Consider the following 18,165-nt stretch of genomic DNA (forward strand, 5'->3'; position numbering starts at 1 on the left):
CAGACTTATTAGGGGTAGTGATTAACGAACCTCAAATCCTTTCAGTTCAGCCAAGCTTCCATCAAAGTTAAAGACAGCGTATCTCTTCTTCAGCTTCTTACCCTCCTCCTTGGCTGCAGGAAGTATCATTGCCAGATATGGTCCGTCCACCTGAAGAGAGACATTAGTAAGTATTAAATATAAATTTAGAAATGAATTTTTAACTGAGTCAATGCGCAGCGGAATCGAAACTAGATTTAACCAATTTAAAGAAAGGGACCTTGAACATACCTCAAAGAAGATACTGTTTTCAGATTTGACGGAGTAAGAAAGAGTCTTAGGATCCTCCAGATCGTGGTACTGATCGTTAGTGAAGTGTCTGAATACCATGACATTCAACATGGCACCAGGGTATGAGATCGTTACTTTCTGTTTTCTGGGATCTAGAGTAATCAGTGTAATTCGTTGCAGAATAAAATGGAAAAGCTATTTTATTTTTTGTTCTTGTTTTAAAAATATACCATGATTTGCTTGTTAAGATGGGAATAGCTGAATAAAGTAAGATGTTGTTCACGCCTATACAAAACAGGAGACTCATAATATGGCGGAATAACTGGAGTAAGGACGGGCAAGATTTCAAATACAACAAAATCCAACCACAACACAATAAAACACAATATAAACACAATATAAACACAATATAAAAACAATATAAACACAATATAAACACAATATAAACACAATATAAAAAATATATAAACACAATATAAACACAATATAAACACAATATAAACCTGGGTGGTTAGTTTTGAACTCATAGTTCTCGGGGAATGATCCAGGAAGACAGCACCAAATACCATCAGTATCAAGTTCCAGGGGTCTTCCTATCTGCTCTACTATCTCTCGTGCTTTCTTGATTATGTTTGCTCCTGTGAGACAGAGACTTTTATTTTTAATTGAGTTATGTAATCAGCTGGACACCAGATATGGAACATTTTTGATTCAAAACTTTTTATTCATAGTTAAAGCTGAAAAGCTGAACCACTTCAAATATCTAAGTTTTCTCTCCACCCCTTATCTAAACCTGTGTAACAAACGATACCAGCCATCTCCATACTATACCACCGAGCTCCCTTCCTCATAACATAGCCGTAGAAAGAGTTGAGGATGCACTTGTGAGCAAGCTGCAGAGAATCGTACAGCACCACCTGCCCTGCCATCCTCTTAATCTCTGCTGGGTCTCCCTTCTTCACTGCCTCCCCGTGCTTCTTGGCAGCCTGCAAATTCACGGCTCATTATCTTGGTGAGATACTACGAGTTGTGTAAAATAGAGAATTCCGGTATCACAGCCCTAACATGTTACCCGTACATTAATTTCCCAAAATAGAGAATAAAATGGGATAAATTCCCTTGTTTTACCTGTTTGTTAAGAGCTTTGTACTCGTACCGCCGGTCTCTGAATGACTTCACAGTGTTGATATAGAAGGGATGTTCACGCTGGCAGATGGTGCTGTGACGGTTTTCTGTTCTAGTTACTTTCACCTGGAGTACAGTCGTGTAATTGACACGCTCTATATTGGGGGGGGGGGGGTGACATGTCTCCAATGTCTCCAATGTCTTTTGTCTTTTTTGAAAAGATAGGGTGCAGAGACATGTCCTGGAGACATTGGAGACATTGGAGACACAGCTTTTGGAGACATTGGAGACATTGGAGACATTGGGGACATTGGAGACATTGGAGACAAAGCTTTTGGAGACATTGGAGACATTGGAGACACTGGAGACGTAGATGTATGATTGGAGAAGGAGGAGGATCTAGGAGGAGGATGACCCAGGAGGAGGACTCAGGAGGAGAAGGAGGAGGATGAGGACTCAGGAAGAGGACTGACAAGGAGGAGGACTGAGGTGTACTGAGGAGGATGGCTGAGGACGATGGCTGAGGAGGATGGCTGTGGAGGATGGCTGAGGAGGATGGCTGAGGAGGATGACTGAGGAGGAGGACCTAGGAGGAGGAGGACCCAGGAGGAGGAGGACCCAGGAGGAGGACTCAGGAGGAGGAGGAGGAGGACCCAGGAAGAGGACTCAGGAGGACAGAGAAGGAAAAGGACTGAGGAGTACTAAGGAGGATGGCTGAGGAGGATGACTGAGGAGGATGACTGAGAGGGAGGAGGAGGAGAACAATGACTGAGGAGAAGGAGAAGGAGGAGGACCTAGGAGGATGAGGACCCAGGAGGAGGACTCAGGAGGAAGAGGAGGAGGAGGACTCAGGAGGACTGAAAAGGAAGAGGACTGAGGAAAACTGAGGAGGAGGAGGACTGAATAGGAGGAGGAGGAGGGGGACTGGGGGAGGACTGAGGATGAAGAAGACTGACAAGAAGGATGAGGAGGAGGACTGAGGACTGAGGAGGATGACGAGAAGGAAGACCCAGGAGGAGGAGGGATGAGGACTGAGGAGGATGGCTGAGGAGGATGACTGAGAGGGAGGAGGAGGAGGAGGAGGAGGAAGAGGACTGAGGAGGAAGAGGACTGAGGAGGAGGAGTAGGACTGAGGAGGAGAAGGAGGAGGACCTAGGAGGAGGACCCAGAAGGAGGACTCAGGAGGAGGAGGAGGAGAACTCAGGAAAAGGACTGAGAAGGAGGAGGACTCAGGAGTACTGAAGAGGTTGACTGAGGAGGAGGAGGAGGAGGAGGAGAAGGACTGAGGAGGATAAGGAGAAGGTGGAGGAACTAGGAGGAGGATGAACCAGGAGGAGGACTCAGGAGGAAGAGGAGGAGGACTCAGGAGGAGGACTTAGGAGGAATGAGAAGGAGGAGGACTGAGGAGACCTGAGGAGGAGGAGGAGGACTGAATAGGAGGAGGGGGACTGGGGAGGACTGAGGAGGAGGAGGACTGACTCGAAGGATGAGGAGGAGGACTGAGGACTGAGGACTGAGGAGGAAGAGGAGGAGGATGAAGAGGAGGAAGAGGACCCGGGAGGAGGAGGACTGAAGAGGACGATGAGGATGAGGACTGAGGAGGAGGAGGAGGACTGAGGAGGATGGCTGAGGAGGATGACTGAGAGGGAGGAGGAGGAGGACTGAGGAGGAGGAGGAGAAGGACTGAGGAGGAGAAGGAGGAGGACCTAGGAGGAGGAGGACCCAGGAGGAGGACTCAGGAGGAGGACTCAGGAGGAGGAGGAGGACTCAGGAGGAAGACTCAGGATAACTGAGGAGGAGGAGGAGTGAATGGGAGGAGGAGGGGGACTGGGGAGGACTGAGGAGGAGGAGGACTAAGGAGAAGGATGAGGAGGAGGACTGAGGACTGAGGAGGAGGACTGAGGAGTACTGATGAGGATGGCTGAGGAGGACGGCTGAGGAGGATGGCTGAGGAGGATGACTGAGGAGGATGACTGAGAGGGAGGAGGAGGAGGAGGAGAAGGAGGAGGACCTAGGAGGAGGACTCAGGAAGAGGACTCAGGAGAACTGAGGAGGAGGAGGATGAGGACTGAATAGGAGGAGGGGGACTGGGGGAGGACTGAGGAGGAGGGGGACTTGGGGAGCACTGAGGAGAAGGAGGAAGACTGACGAGAAGGATGAGGAGGAGGACTGAGGAGGAGGACTGATGATTGAGGAGGAAGAGGAGGAGGATGAAGAGGAGTAGGAGGACTCAGGAGGAGGAGGAGAACGACTGAGGAGGACTGAGGAGGAGGAGGAGGAGGAGGAGGAGGAGGAGGAGGAAGAGGAGGAGGAGGAGGAGGAGGAAGAGGAGGAGGAGTCTCCAAAAGCTGTGTCTCCAATGTCTCCAATGTCTCCAAAAGCTGTGTCTCTAATGTCCCCAATGTCCCAAATGTCCCCAATGTCTCCAATGTCTCCAAAAGCTGTGTCTCCAATGTCTCCAATGTCTCCAATGTCTCCAATGTCTTTGTCTTTTTCGAAAAGATAAGGTGCGGGAGACATTGGAGACATGTCACCCCCCCCCCTATATTGTTGTAATCATTATACCAAAGGTTGGAGCGGATCATAGATTACTAAATCCCATTCCAGAATTTAGACTAAACGTTATCACGAAAGAATATGGATTTAAAAATGGAAAAATATGGTTAAAACTTATCAAAAGTCAACATTATTACACAAAAATGTTTAAAGTTTCAAACGTCAAAGTTCAAATAAACCTTGCCGTAAGCTCTCTTGCAGTACTGAGCAAGTCGCTGTTTCTCCACCTCAGCCCTATCCATTGGACTCAGCTCGTGGAAGGATCGAGCAGGTTCCCCGGGGACCTTGGAGGGGATCTTTTCGCTCTCCAGCTGCTGTTTGATACTCTGGTACTCTGCCCGGGACGCTGGCTGGAAGTCCCCGCGCCACGCCCACTCCATCGTACGCTGACATCTGAAGAAATGCGAAGTATTTGAGATACTGACGTGGGTCTGATAGAGTCGAACAGCTACTAAAATGTGGAGACTGTGCTTAAAAAGACAAAAACCTCTCACTAAAACAGTTGTTTACCTTGCGCCGGGTTTATTGAAATCACAAGCAGCACACGTGACCTCATCAATCAGAGCGGAAGGCTGCAGTCTGTTGGTGAGAATGATGTTGGGGTACATAGCCCCCACGTCTAAATGATATATCATAGGCTTCTCCAGTCTGTTGGGAGTATCTCTCAAGTCCGATAATATCTTCTTTATCTCCCCTATTACCTGTCAAGGTTACTCAATACTCATCGTTATATATTAAAACATGTCACAACTCACCTATGGAGAATGAGTAGGAAACTGCTTTCGAAAAACGAATCTTAAATCGACAGATATAAACCTCATCAAAATTTGTCACATATTCCATGGGTACTTTCTCCTCCGTCTCTATGGAAAATTTCATCGTTTCCTCCACTTCGTCGATAAGGGTTTGAAACGCCGACGGAGTAACTCTGAACTTTATCGGAATATCCGCCCGGAAAACTCCTGAGGTGGACCATTTATCATCATTCATCATACTATCGTCCTACGCGTACGGTTACTTACAATTACATAATTTAACTGACTTAAACTAAACTTGAACCCAAAATTCAGTTTCCTCATCTCATGGGATCTGAAAACAAACCTGACTCCAGCACTTCAATATGACCCCCAACATACCTGACTCCAGCGCTTCAAAATGACCCCCGACATACCTGACTCCAGTGCTTCATCATGACCCCCAACATACCTGACTCCAGCGCTTCAACATGACCCCCGACATACCTGACTCCAGCACTTCAATATGACCCCCAACATACCTGACTCCAGTGCTTCAACATGACCCCCGACATACCTGACTCCAGCGCTTCAACATGACCCCCAACATACCTGACTCCAGCGCTTCAACATGACCCCCAACATACCTGACTCCAGCGCTTCAACATGACCCCCAACATACCTGACTCCAGCGCTTCAACATGACCCCCAACATACCTGACTCCAGCGCTTCAACATGACCCCAGACATACCTGACTCCAGCGCTTCAACATGACCCCCGACATACCTAACTCCAGCGCTTCAACATGACCCCCAACATACCTGACTCCAGCGCTTCAACATGACCCCCCAACATACCTGACTCCAGCGCTTCAACATGACCTCCAACATACCTGACTCCTGCGCTTCAACATGACCCCAACATACCTGACTCCAGCGCTTTAACATGACCCCCAACATACCTGACTCCAGCGCTTCAACATGACCCCCAACATAAGTCTCAGTCTCCAGGAGATGCCCGTCGTCAGTCAGCTTGTTCAGGATTGCTCTCTGCTTGTTAGGAAATATTATATTTTCCCTGAAACAATGGAATCGTTAACTCTATCATAAGAAACAGTAACAGTAGGATAATTAATCGCGAGATTTATCGATCTACCAAGATAAACTCCTTCATCAAAACAGTTCAGAGGAACCCCCCCCCCCCCCCTTAATATATTGAAGGAACTCACCAAACACAGAAACAAGGACTAACCTCTCAGCCTGGACCATGAGAAGGGCTTCACAAAGAGTCCCTGATCCCTTCCTTAGAACCTCGTCAGGTGGCATGGGTATAATGGTGCACAGAGCGAAGGTGAAGGGGTGCACGTATTTCATGTAGAGGTAGTAGGTAGCCACTGCGTCGGACACACTGTATGTGCTCATGTCCTGTGGAGTATGGCTAAGTAATGAGGTTGCCCCCCCCCCCCCCCCCCCCCAGTATTGCACTGTTCTCTGTTAGTAGGGGATCTGAGAGGCAACGATTTCTCAATTCTAAGTTTAAAACTGCTGTCTCTTATTAGGGAATCTTCATTTACTGGACTCAAACGTTTGAAAAGTGATAAAACAAATAAAACATTTAGCACCTATTATCAAGAAACAAAGCCTTGCTAAATGGAGCACTGCATTGTCTCGCCCTGTGGCAACTATAAAAGGGAGTGCTTCAACCAGGAATTTAGTTTTTATAAATCTTTCTGAGCAGTCACAAAATGATGAAGCTACTATTGACTGTACTGCTGTTCGCCGTAGTTTTGATTTGCGATGCGGAGGGTGAGAAAAAGAAAGGAAAGGGCAGGAAATTTGTTCTCTTCGACAACGAATTGGAAGGTCTGTATTTTATGTAGTTTTATGAAATTTTTCAATTAAAATCTTAGAAGTGATGGCTTCTATATAACAGCCCCCCGCTTGAGTATCACAAAGTTTTTAATGTTCAATTATTCTAACTTTTATGTGATTTTACTATTGCAGATGGTTCAGTAGAAGATGATACGACAGGATTCGAGAGTCTGGTGAAAAGAGATGCACCTCGCAGGAAGAAACCACATGTTTTGTTTGACAAAGAAGATCAGTAAGATTGTAAGAGTGATAGAAGGAGATTACTGACACGGTGATGAATCAGCCAATGTGGCAGAGGAGGGATGTGTCTAAAGAATGATGACTGATTTATTGATTACTCGGGTTTAAAAATCGATTTTCAAACACTAAAAAAATGAGTTACTTTTGCTTTTGGTGTTTTAAATAGACATCAGTAAGCTATTCCTTACTCCCCTGTAATCTATATTGCTTAAATTGATATCAATATTATTTCTTATCTCTATATCGAGTGTTTTACTGTTTCCCTACCTGAGGCTGTTCAGCAGCCATTCGGCACATATCCTCCGGGTCAACCTCAACCGGATCATATCTGAGCTTAGCTTTAGCAACAGCTTTGAGATTCTGGGAACCTATAGGGAGGTAACTGTCACGCTGAACCCAGTAGAACGCGTCCAAGTGTGAACAGTGCCGTGATAGCCATTGTCCTGATCCTGACTCCTCCTTGAACCCTATCTCTTCGTACATGTTCAAACCTGGACAGGAGATTAGTTTGAGATGGCAATTTAAAAAATACAGTAGCAAAGTTAACGTTTTATGATTTGACATGATTATTTCAATCCTCATAGCAAAAAATACAATGACAATCCAGATTCGAAGGCTGGTGAATTTAGAATGACGATCGATTTTTAAACAATGTTTCATAATTCACCATGAAATTCAGCTCGTGCGGAGACATAAGGGAAATCGAAGAAATCCCCGTTGTATGTAACGATAATATTAGGCGCTAGCTCCTGTATGTGCTCGAAGAACTTCAGTATCAAGTTCTTCTCATTTTCCTCATTTAGAATTATAAAGGGTCCCTCAAACTCCGGTCTGGGAGTGTACTCGAAATCTTCTATATCTTCCCCCACAACCTGGCCAATAAACACCATTATAAAATCGTATTTTTAGCATCTGTAACATAAACATGTTTATCTTGCAATCTATAAAATAAAACACATTAAAAACGAACAAATTTACGAAAACATCAAATTAAAAAGTGTCCGCAAAACCTCTCTGTTAGTGATCAGATAGCCCTGGCCGTCCACCATGTAACTAATCATCATGATAGAGTCAATAGCAGAATCAGGGAATTTGAGCGGCAGTTTGGTGGTCTCGATATCGTAGGCAAAGACCACCGGGTCAGGCGGGTCGATTATGTCTGGCCGTTTTGTGAGAATAGGATCGTCCTGACCTTGACCAACTACTGAGTACCTGCGAGTTTGGAAAATAGCTCATTATACTCTAGTAGCTACTCCCTGCTACAGGCTACTGGAGTATTAGGTGGACGTGGCACCCCCCCCCCCTCATTAGGTGAGATTAAAAATCAAGTTTCTGCCATGAAATTACATCATTTTGTTTTGACTACCTCTCAGAACAATACATAAATATTTCGCTCTACGATGAAATAAAATAGAATCGATAATTAGAAGAAGCCTAAAGGCCGATAGGCTTCCCTAACATACCAATGAGCTACGAAGAGACTCTTATCAATGTTAGACCGCACATTATAGGGTACATCATACTCTCTCATGTCTATAATGTGTGTGCTGTGATCTGTATGTACTTTTGGACCTGAAAAATAAAAAACACGTTAAAAGTAGAATAATAATTAGTGCGTCTTACACCTAAACCACAGCCCCAAAAGGCAACCGTAAAACTCTCAAAATTACAATACATTTCTGCTAAATCACAACATCAAGAAGTTTATCTCGGCGGTTAAACAGTAGCCGTTAGCACCCGGAAGAGCGGGATGTTACCGTAGTTAGTTTTGGTGGCGTGATGAGGTGCCATCATCTCTCGATACACATCTTCCTGTTTATCTTTCGTCTTGTTCTTGTTCACAACTGATGTGATGTATTTCCTTACCTAGCAGGACATGCCACCTTTAATAACTGTCTTAAATTAAGAAGCTTGAATATTGGATGTAAGATTTTTTTTAAAGATATCGTTGCGGATATATATATTCTGTAATACATTTTCATTTTCAGTAGTACATACAAGGATGTGCATTGTGCCTAGTAAACATCAAAGAAAAACTGTACCCTATTTAAAATTGGGGGACTTACCTTCAGTAAGTCACCGTTCGTCAAGAAAGAGAGTTTGATGTATATTTGCTGAAGTCCGATCAAATGGTTCTTGAGGTCTAAGTCTTCCTTTGATACCTGCACCACCCCCATTGCAGTCCCACTGAATCTTTTACTGCAGAATTTTGTCCATTATTGTGAAATTCAGTCAAGCGAGTAGTGATCACTACCAGTTATATTGATTCGTTTGGAAAATCAGCACCATCTTTTAACTAATTTGCTATTTGGGATGGCAATATTTTCGGAAATGAAAATTTCTCGTACCAAGGCCAATATGGAAAGTTGATTATCAAGAGAAACGTCATTGTCGGACGTGAGGAGAGCGAGGACTCCTCAAAAGCTCTAACTACATTAAATATATATGAATAAAACGCTGGCAACCGTCTCTCGGTTATTTCAAACAGTTACCTGAGGAAAGAGCAAACATCTTGTTCAGCACCGGCAGTGGCCCGTACGAAGAAGTACGGTTTGTACGGGATGGAAACTTTGAACCTCCCACCATCCTCTGAAAAATTTCTTAATAATGGGATCTGCGTTCCACTTTAAAGTGCTTAAACATTTAAACAGTAAAATATTTAAAACATGGTTGATAAGCTGGAAAACATAAGATATTTCCCACTAATTATATAACCTTGTATGAAATAGTAATCCATGGCCGATACCAGTCTCTTCTCCTCGTCGATGATCTCGGTTGGTTGCATGTTGACCATCCAGCCCACCTTTTCAGCAGGCTCGGTATGTCGACCGTACCCGAACCTCAAGTCCAGGTTATCATTGAACCTGTGTAGATAATTATAATTGTCCAGGTTATCATTGAACCTGTGTAGATAATTATAATTGAATAATTGTTTCTTATCAGATTCAACAATAAATATGTTTTTAAAGAAGAAATAATTGTCCAGATCTCGATCCGGATTTAACGTAGGTCTCTGCGTTTGTGTTTCTAAGAATTGAAACTCCAGGACTAATTATCAGCTATAAATTTCAATGACCAGATGTCATGCGATTATTCCACATAATGACATGTAAATGGAAGCCACAATGATATTAATTACCTGGCAGTTCGGACCCTGGCTTCATAGTTCTCATTTTGATCAGTTTTATCCTCATCCCGAGTAGAGCCAGCTCCGTAGCGTTGGTATCGCCCCGACATCGGGCCTGGCTAAGCTAATGTAAGAGTAGTGTAGTTAAATACTGACAGTAAGTTGAGTTTGTTGATAGATACTGACAGTATTAGTTGAGTGTGTTGATATATACTGACAGTAAGTTGAGTTTGTTGATAGATACTGACATTAAGTTGAGTTTGTTGATAGATACTGACAGTATTAGTTGAGTTTGTTGATAGATACTGACAGTAAGTTGAGTTTGTTGATAGATACTGACAGTAAGTTGAGTTTGTTGATAGATACTGACAGTAAGTTGAGTTTGTTGATAGATACTGACAGTATTAGTTGAGTGTGATCAGATACTGACAGTAAGTTAAGTGTGTTGATAGATACTTAATTTTAGATTAAGATTTTAAGAAATTAACTATTCTAATAGAGGGTCACAGGTATTTGGTAATCAGTAATTGTGTTGGCAGTGAAAACACAAGAAACGGATAAATTAAATTTGTTAAAAAAATATAATATATTAGCGGTTAAATATTTTTAAATGTCAACTTGAACTGACAATGAGTGACAACAACTCTTCAAGTGCCCCGGCAACCTCATCCCCAACCTCTGAATAGTTCGCACTTTTCCTGATCAAAACATCCATATCCACACCATCGAACAGAATCTCCTCGGAGGATTTTTCAATCAAATCATAAATGGAATGTACTGAGCTCAGCCACACATTTTTTAAACCGGCCAAATCCTCTGAAGATTCCACTCCTCTGAAAGGAGAGATGAGGTAATTAATGGCTTTACAAGTCCATCCACTGCTGGTGTAATGGCCACACACGGACTGCAGTGGTTGATTTCTCTTGGTAAGACACAATAACAGATAGGAACAAACTTGTATCTGACATAGCGAGGAGGTCGATAAAACCTTGTCCTCGTGACAAAAGAGGTTACATAAACTCTGGGATACTCCTTCCCCTTCAGATACTTTTTCCAAGTCCAAAAATATGTCATATGTTAAAAGATCGTTGAATATTGGAGCAAGTACAAAGGGTTCGAGGAGTTCTGACCACCAAGAGAAATTTCGAGTAAAAAGTAAACCAAATCATTTTGAACGTATTCTCTAAATTTCTTGTCCTCCATCTGGAAAATGACAGCAGAAACCAAAAAGCCCCCATAGTCGGAGTAGTTTTGATTAATAAAATAAAAGTCTTTGAGAGCACTAAAAGTGGAGATTATTTCGTTAACATCCGTTGAATCGTCCGAAAGCCACCGCATGAACAACCTCAAAGCAGGTACAAATGTGGCTTGCTCGTAGAGTCCCTTCTGTATGTAAAACATGATGCTTGTCATCGCCATTCGGATATCATCAATAATCCCCTGCAATACTTCACCTTCCAATTTATTGTTCTCATCGACCATCTCACTAATGCAATTCTCAATAGTTCCACAACACACCACAACAGTCTCCAGACACCTATCTGACACTCCAACCTCTTCTGACTCCTCAAATCTGTGCACCAGCTCCTCCAGGGCTAGCTTCAGTTCAATGCATGTCAAGGAGTAGCAAATCTTAGTGCCTCCCCAGGAAGAACACGAGTAAACCTCCGTTAGAAAGGGAGCTACTTTTAAAAGGACTTGTCGTTTATTAGCTGGAATTTTAGACTTGAAGAGGTTCTCAGTACAGATAGGACTGTGGAGAAGCTAGGGATCTTTTGGTAGAGGAGAGGGGTGCTGGATACAAGTTGAATAGCACCAACCAGCAAGTTCAAATTCTTATCCACTGAGGTCGGAGACTCAGTTTCAACGCTGTTTATGACTTTTTCAGCTGTCGAAATATAGCTCTTTTCGGTTTTGCTATTGCTGTGTCCACCTTGATGAAGTTTCCTGAACAAAAGACCTATCAAAGAACACCAATCGATCACATCCTCAAAGTCCTGAACATTAACTGATAACAGTTTGTCTAATAGCTGTACCCCCTGTTCTGGGCTGATGGCGTGGGCTAAAAACTGGAATATGCCCAGAACGTCTTGTTTGAGATCAGTCTCTTTGGATTCGAGTGTTACCTGAAGTAATCGACAATATGAAAATGTAAAAATGTAAACATGTAAACACGGTAAAATGCGCTGACGTGAAATATTTGATAACCTTCGTGTAGTGTTTCCAAAAAATCTTATGTAGTAGATATTATCAATGGTAGATTGTTAAATAATCGTGAGCTCAATTCGTGGTACTTGATTCATAATGAATACACTCACTTCGATGAGACGATCAGCACACTCCAGCAAAGGAACCAAATAAGCTTCACTGAGGAAACAAGTTTTCATAACAGCAGCTGCTATCTGCCAGTACAGACCGGAATTCTCTCGACGAGAATCCACCCTCAAGAGTCTGGACACGAACCTAAACGAGACAGCCTGGGACAGTTTCTCTTGCAGTTCAGGTGACATTAGATCCGGCTTGATCACTTTGGATACTACAATAAGGAGGGCAAACTTTTCAGAGTCGTTCTCGCAAGCCTTGAGCCGCTTTAGCAGTCCTTCTATCGTTGTCATGGCTGTGCTGAGGTGGAAGTCATTGGGATATTTTTACAAAAACAAGTCATGTAACGTAATTCTGTGCTTAGAGGTAAAATTTACATATCTGTACAAGTAAAATTGTGTAATATATTGGAGTAATTTCCCGGTGTCTGGGGTCAGGCACGGTAGTAGATATAATATAAGTAAATTTCTCGTCACTTAATTGAATCAGTCACGGTCCCCGTTGTGCAAGTGCTGTGGGTAAGTTGAGTACATTCAGTGCTAAATTTTGTACAGTTCCCCAGGGCCCAGGTTTATGAAGTAAGTTGAGTACGTTCAGTGTTAAATTTTGTACAGTTCCCCAGGTTTATGATATAAAGAATAATTTATTTTCCACGTCTATGAGTGAATTTCTAGCTTGAGAACGGCCGAGAGTTTAATTATGCACGGTTCAAATTTACAGTTCTATTCTTTTTGCACAAAATCACTCTGTTGAGACAGTAAAACATTGAAATAACTTTTATGAAACATTTTGATTTAGTAAGAGAATATTCAAAATCAATATCAGACTTAAAACTTAATAATTTACTGTGTCAGCTATTTTCCCGTTGTGAAGGCAGTTTGTGCCCCCACTCGCACCCTCTCTCTCGTAAAATGTGAGAGAGCAGATGGGTTTGCCTTCATGCTAACTCCCCCTTGGAACCAAGTAAATAAACTCTATTCCGCGTATCTGTAATGAGAGTCTGTGTTAAAACAAGCCTACAGTTACAGCACTCGTTTTGTGCTAGAAATTTGAATCATCATAGCTCATATCGCATTTGGCGGTGATTTGAGTGCACATTCCATCACAATACCGGCATACTAGGCTCTAATTGGATATATGAGACGCTTGACCGGTTATCTGAGAGGCTACAAATACTGGGATTGGGATCATGTGAACCTCTCTAAATCGTTTTTTCCTTCCTATATCGCGCACTTTCCGTTCCCCCCGAGAGGCCCGGTATATAGAAGTTTCACTGAACCAATCAAAAACTATATTTCCACTTAGGCTGATCCGCCAGTCGCCTTGAAATTCACCGAGGAAGCTTTGGAACTCATTTGAATAGTTCCGTTCACATTAAATTTGACATGTAGATCCTCATGCGATGGCAAACTACTACTCAGGAAGAAAAATATAATTTCAAAAGGTGATGTGCTTTCTTGTCGGCTGATTGAGATGGCCCATTCACCAGTATAAAGAGGGTACTTGGATATAAGGTGATGTTAAATTTGAGTCTGAATTTGAATATAAATGTTTATCCAAACCAGTAAGTTCCAATAGTCCAATAAATACACACACGTTTTTAAGTGTTTCAATGAATAAATGAACAAATCTCTTACAAAAGCCAGCAGCAAATAACAGAAAATTACCCAACATAAAAGATACAAATTAAATATAACAAGTCGTAAGTCAAGTCAATAGAATAAAAGTGAACGGCCATAATATACTCTGATACAGTTGAAAACAGTTATTATTTTAATGGATTCCTTCCAGAGCTAAATCTCGAACGAGATCTGGAAAGCTGAATGCGTGCAGATTTATAATTCACTTCGGTCAGTCGAGAGTCTTGTTCCTGAAAAATAGAACTCGTCAGAAAAGGGGAATATAATTCAAAAATACCGTGTAGCACTTTATGTTTAAGTAGGATATTTAAATAAAATAACAGACCCATTAATCATACCACTTTTAAGAAGTCAATTTAATAATTTGAACACATTGTTCATTCCCAACTCTCTCATGAGTATGTACGATACCAAAATATCTATTAAGTGCTGCTCGCGATAGTGCCCGAACGTATGTGAGGACTAGTGCTAAGCACGAAATTAAGTCAAGGTATTATGTTTTATAATGTACGAAGGTTTCTTTATGAAAGAATGTAGTAGTGATACTGATACAGACTGAGAATAGACTTACTCGATTTGGCGGGCTCACATCTTGCAACAGAGTTGAAGAAGTTAACCTCACTTTGGATACTGGCGGTGAAAACTTCCAAAGCCTTCTCAGCTGTGACTACTCCTGCCTCGTAAGCCCACTCCACATGGTCTAGATACTCCAGGTACCCCGTACTATGTGGGTTAAAGTTTCTCTCCACCCAAGTAGTGTACACCCCAAAATCTTTAGTTCCAGATCCGATCTGTTTGCCTAGCCAAGACCAGAGTCTTTTACAGGGAGTAAGAGCTAATAACGTGTATATTGGACTGTCATTTTCAGAAACGTCTCTGATGTGGGCAATATAGGCAGAAGCTGCCCCTCCCAGTTTGATGCCATCGGCACTTTTGATGTGCCAAGTATCGCAGGACTTGGCTCCCACTCCTTTCCAACTCTCAGATTTAAAATACAGATATTTCTGAAGAGTGGTGTTGTCATTGGACCTCTCTGCTGCTGTTCTCAGACACTGCATGACCTCGTAACAGTAGACAGTATCATCCACCATGTAGCCCCCAAACTCAGAGGGGTCCAGACACCGTTCCTTCATCCCGTATAGTAAGTTCGAGTTTAGAGCTTGTTGCTGGTATTCAGCTGTTTGCTCCCACAAGTAGTCAGATAACTTCTGTTCAAGTTTCGAAGATTCTGATTCCATCACAAGGCACTGTGCTAAAACAAGTGACATGAAATACATGTTGCTAAAAACAAGAGCTCGAAAAGTCAAAAGTTACCAGAGGCTATTTTATAAAATAAAATCAAGTTGATCAACCAGAGAACATCAAAAAGAGAAAGCCCTCTAATGAGATTCAGTTTGGCAGTCTAGAGAATAACTCTACAACAATTCAAACGATGTATCATAATATATATTAATTTATGAAATGTGCCAGAAATTGGGAAGGGGATTCCTTATCAGCCCTTTTTTTAAAAAAGGGGTCGTAATTACATATACAAATAAACCAGAGTAGAAAAATACGTGAGATAATTTTTTAAATACGCCGTATTTTGCGTATTTTTGCTTAGAAATAAAATACGTCAAAAATACGTTAAAATACGTTTTTCTTGAAATTTCATTTAAAGACTGAAGTTATGTCATTCGTTTGCATTTTTTTCAGACACATTTCTATTTAACTTCACGCTTTAATGCTTTGGTATAGCACGTGCCCAGTACTCTGAAGTCATATGCGAGGTGAAAACGACAGAGCTACGCGAGTTTTGATAAAATCGTAAATTTATCTAAAGCAATAGTACTCATTACTTTATTGGAGCTATCAATGGTACAATAACACTTTTTACGTATTTTATTCAACGAAAATAAAATACGCCGTATTTAACGTATTTTTGATATTTTATAAAATTCGTAAAATACGTATTTTTCAACTCTGAAATAAACTAGAACACTAGCTGAAGCATTGATAAAGGGCTTTCAAGCAGCATTATTAAGGTTATCACATCACAGCCTATCATCATCAGTATTCAGTATTTGCAAGAGCCGACACAATTCACATCACGGCGGCAGCTCTCTCCCAAACACAAAACTAGATGCTAAACAAAATTGGAGCTCGAAAATGAGGTTGGAAACTCGAGATTTTTAGCAAGGTTGTAGAAAAAGGATACGCAGCTACTTAGGCTTTCTAGATTTCTTTTCAATAACCTCGGAAGTGAGGGCAAATAGACGTTGTAAGCTAATTTAAGCTAAGTTTTACAGCCTCGTCGCATAACAACCTACAAATATTGCACGTGCGTGAGCAAGCACAGATCACCAATGCGCGTTTTCGTGCTTTATGATGCGTCATGACTAGATTACATTTACACTCATTCTCAGACTAATAAATATATGTACATAAATTTGGTTGTGATTGATATTGTTTGATAAAACGTATAGGGAATACTTAGAACTTTGTCGTCAAATGAAAGTCCATACTTTTTACAAAACAGATCTAGATGATGAAGAGAAATTAAAACAGAAGTGATAACTGATTTCTAATTCAAAATTTCGCTGCATTTCGATTATCGGGTTTTAGTTTACTATATTTAAAATCAATTTCCCTGGCATAGGTTTAAAAACGCGAACAATTTACTTAAAATTTATCTTTCGCCCTGACCAATGACCATATTTAACTCGCATATGCCAGAGCCCAAACCAGATACCCACCCCCCCCCCCCCCCCCCAGCTCTTTTCAAAAATCCAATTAGGACAGATATACTGATTTTAAGGCACTCATTAATAAGTACGTAAATCCTTTGAAAAATTACACCCGCTTATTTCCTAACTTCGATGTTAAGATGAACAAATGAGCGTTTCTGCAGACAATATTATGTAATAATTAATATTATTAAAGTTTGAGATAACATAAAAGGTAGACACGCTGATAACCAACATTGATCATTAAGAAGTTGTATGTAAGTCATATAATACATGATATTTTCCGGGAATTATTTCCCCGAATAGTGGTGAAAACAGGTAACCGATAATTTTCCCGCAAGGGTTGCCAGAGTAATATGAGGACAGACTGCAAGTCACCTCAGACTGGCTGGCGGAAGTTTCAGAACATAATAATACCTTGGCTGTTGAGTGCCTCGAGCGATAAGTTTTAAGGTATGTTTTTAAACCTGCTGTTTGACTTGGTATGTATTATGTAATATGTATGTATATAATATTAATTTAATGCATAACCTGTAAAAAGTGAAACCAGGGGTTAGCAAACTAAACGGTTCATGCCAACGCAATCGTCAGTGTTTAACTTTAAGAACTGCTAAAACCTGGCTATATAACCTGTAACGCACGTCACGTAGCAGCTCTCGCCCAAAAGCAAAATTAAGTGGGTTAGCAAACTAAACGATTCATGCCGAAGCAATCGTCAGTGTTTAAGAACTGCTAAAACCTGGCTATATGACCTGTAACGCACGTCACGTAGCAGCTCTCGCCCAAAAGCAAAATTAAATACTAAGTAATGACTATGCAATTGTGCTATTTTGACATTTATATTTTAATACTTTAAAGACTTCAGTCTAATAAGTAAGATTTCATGTATGCTAGTAAACATTTAAGTCATTTAAAATGTAAGTAAATCTATTGTGAACTGCTTTCAACTCTCAAACACTGAGTTTATTTTCATTACAATAACTGTGTCTATTAATTGATAATGTGTCCGCGCCCCACAAGATACTCAATGTATTATTACAACTGTACAATCTCTTCAGTTACAGTGAAGTTGTGCAAATGACATCAGGCAGTGACGACAGACGCCCCAGAAAATATAACACAATTATTAGGGTAGTTACTCACGAAAGTATGCCGAATCAGGATTATCGAAATCTTCTCAGCTGTAACACTGCTGCCTTTATACTCGCCCAAAATCCAAATCGTTGAAAGAATTTGTTCACGAACTTAGCTGAAAAGGATTTACACAAGTTGTTCTGAAACCGAACAATTCGTATTACAATGTTTCGGGAGGGTCATAACGCACGCCCAAAACCTGCGAGGACCACTTTGAAAATTTCTTTTCTGTCTTGAACCATTTTTCAGCTATAAGGGAAGTTGATAATGTTAGAATGGTCAGATCCCTGGTACATGTTTAAAATTTAGATAAATAAAGTCTCAATTCTCAACAACTGTTTTACAGATTAATATGAGTAATTAAAAGTAAGTTCCAATTTTAAGTCTATTTGTCGAACTAAAGAAATTAAAACATCACA

General features: G+C 41.4%; 3 protein-coding genes across 4 annotated transcripts in view; all 3 read right to left on the reverse strand.

The window, feature by feature from the left end:
• Nucleotides 1–10,050, reverse strand: part of LOC134814601 (DNA polymerase epsilon catalytic subunit A-like) — a 28,045-nt gene extending 17,995 nt beyond the window's left edge. Inside the window, exons 1-19 of the mRNA XM_063822726.1 lie at nt 9,937–10,050; nt 9,513–9,661; nt 9,290–9,386; nt 8,864–8,996; nt 8,555–8,663; nt 8,261–8,369; nt 7,808–8,009; nt 7,465–7,669; nt 7,065–7,288; nt 5,938–6,110; nt 5,648–5,763; nt 4,768–4,913; nt 4,462–4,652; nt 4,131–4,344; nt 1,399–1,521; nt 1,064–1,256; nt 774–908; nt 271–422; nt 31–150 (exon numbers count right to left, since the gene is read on the reverse strand). Of these exons, the coding sequence (XP_063678796.1) occupies nt 31–150; nt 271–422; nt 774–908; nt 1,064–1,256; nt 1,399–1,521; nt 4,131–4,344; nt 4,462–4,652; nt 4,768–4,913; nt 5,648–5,763; nt 5,938–6,110; nt 7,065–7,288; nt 7,465–7,669; nt 7,808–8,009; nt 8,261–8,369; nt 8,555–8,663; nt 8,864–8,996; nt 9,290–9,386; nt 9,513–9,661; nt 9,937–10,034 (2,889 nt within the window). The 5' untranslated portion in view covers nt 10,035–10,050. The remainder of the gene's footprint in view (nt 1–30; nt 151–270; nt 423–773; nt 909–1,063; nt 1,257–1,398; nt 1,522–4,130; nt 4,345–4,461; nt 4,653–4,767; nt 4,914–5,647; nt 5,764–5,937; nt 6,111–7,064; nt 7,289–7,464; nt 7,670–7,807; nt 8,010–8,260; nt 8,370–8,554; nt 8,664–8,863; nt 8,997–9,289; nt 9,387–9,512; nt 9,662–9,936) is intronic.
• Nucleotides 10,051–10,467: 417 nt separating this feature from the next.
• LOC134814906 (uncharacterized) lies at nt 10,468–12,542 on the reverse strand. Its single transcript, XM_063823243.1, has 2 exons — nt 12,243–12,542; nt 10,468–12,050 (listed from the first exon to the last, which is right to left on the reverse strand). Exons 1-2 carry the CDS (start codon nt 12,537–12,539, stop codon nt 11,613–11,615), a joined length of 735 nt encoding a protein of 244 aa, XP_063679313.1. The 5' UTR covers nt 12,540–12,542; the 3' UTR covers nt 10,468–11,612.
• Nucleotides 12,543–14,027: 1,485 nt separating this feature from the next.
• On the reverse strand, nt 14,028–15,157 carry LOC134815013 (uncharacterized). Of its 2 annotated transcripts, none has more exons than XM_063823447.1 (2): nt 14,509–15,157; nt 14,028–14,116 (listed from the first exon to the last, which is right to left on the reverse strand). In XM_063823447.1, exons 1-2 carry the CDS (start codon nt 15,152–15,154, stop codon nt 14,082–14,084), a joined length of 681 nt encoding a protein of 226 aa, XP_063679517.1. In that variant the 5' UTR covers nt 15,155–15,157; the 3' UTR covers nt 14,028–14,081. The 2 variants fall into 2 exon arrangements, with proteins under 2 accessions (XP_063679517.1, XP_063679516.1); XM_063823446.1 differs by having other exon boundaries at nt 14,458–15,157.
• Nucleotides 15,158–18,165: the final 3,008 nt, after the last annotated feature.

The sequence above is a fragment of the Bolinopsis microptera genome, chromosome 5 (assembly GCF_026151205.1).
Source record: "Bolinopsis microptera isolate Bmic1 chromosome 5, MBARI_Bmic_1.0, whole genome shotgun sequence".
In the NCBI taxonomy this organism is placed as follows: Eukaryota; Metazoa; Ctenophora; class Tentaculata; order Lobata; family Bolinopsidae; genus Bolinopsis; species Bolinopsis microptera.

What these genes read in the sequence shown, in the direction of transcription:
- LOC134814906 (XM_063823243.1), bottom strand. Translation starts at nt 12,539, where the DNA reads ATGACAACGATAGAAGGACTGCTAAAGCGGCTCAAGGCTTGCGAGAAC. An exon ending in GTGCTGATCGTCTCATCGAA is followed by an intron (nt 12,051 to 12,242) that starts GTGAGTGTATTC and finishes CGATTACTTCAG; the next exon opens with GTAACACTCGAATCCAAAGA.
- LOC134815013 (XM_063823446.1), bottom strand. Translation starts at nt 15,154, where the DNA reads ATGTCACTTGTTTTAGCACAGTGCCTTGTGATGGAATCAGAATCTTCG. An exon ending in ATGTGAGCCCGCCAAATCGA is followed by an intron (nt 14,117 to 14,457) that starts GTAAGTCTATTC and finishes TCTATTTTTCAG; the next exon opens with GAACAAGACTCTCGACTGAC.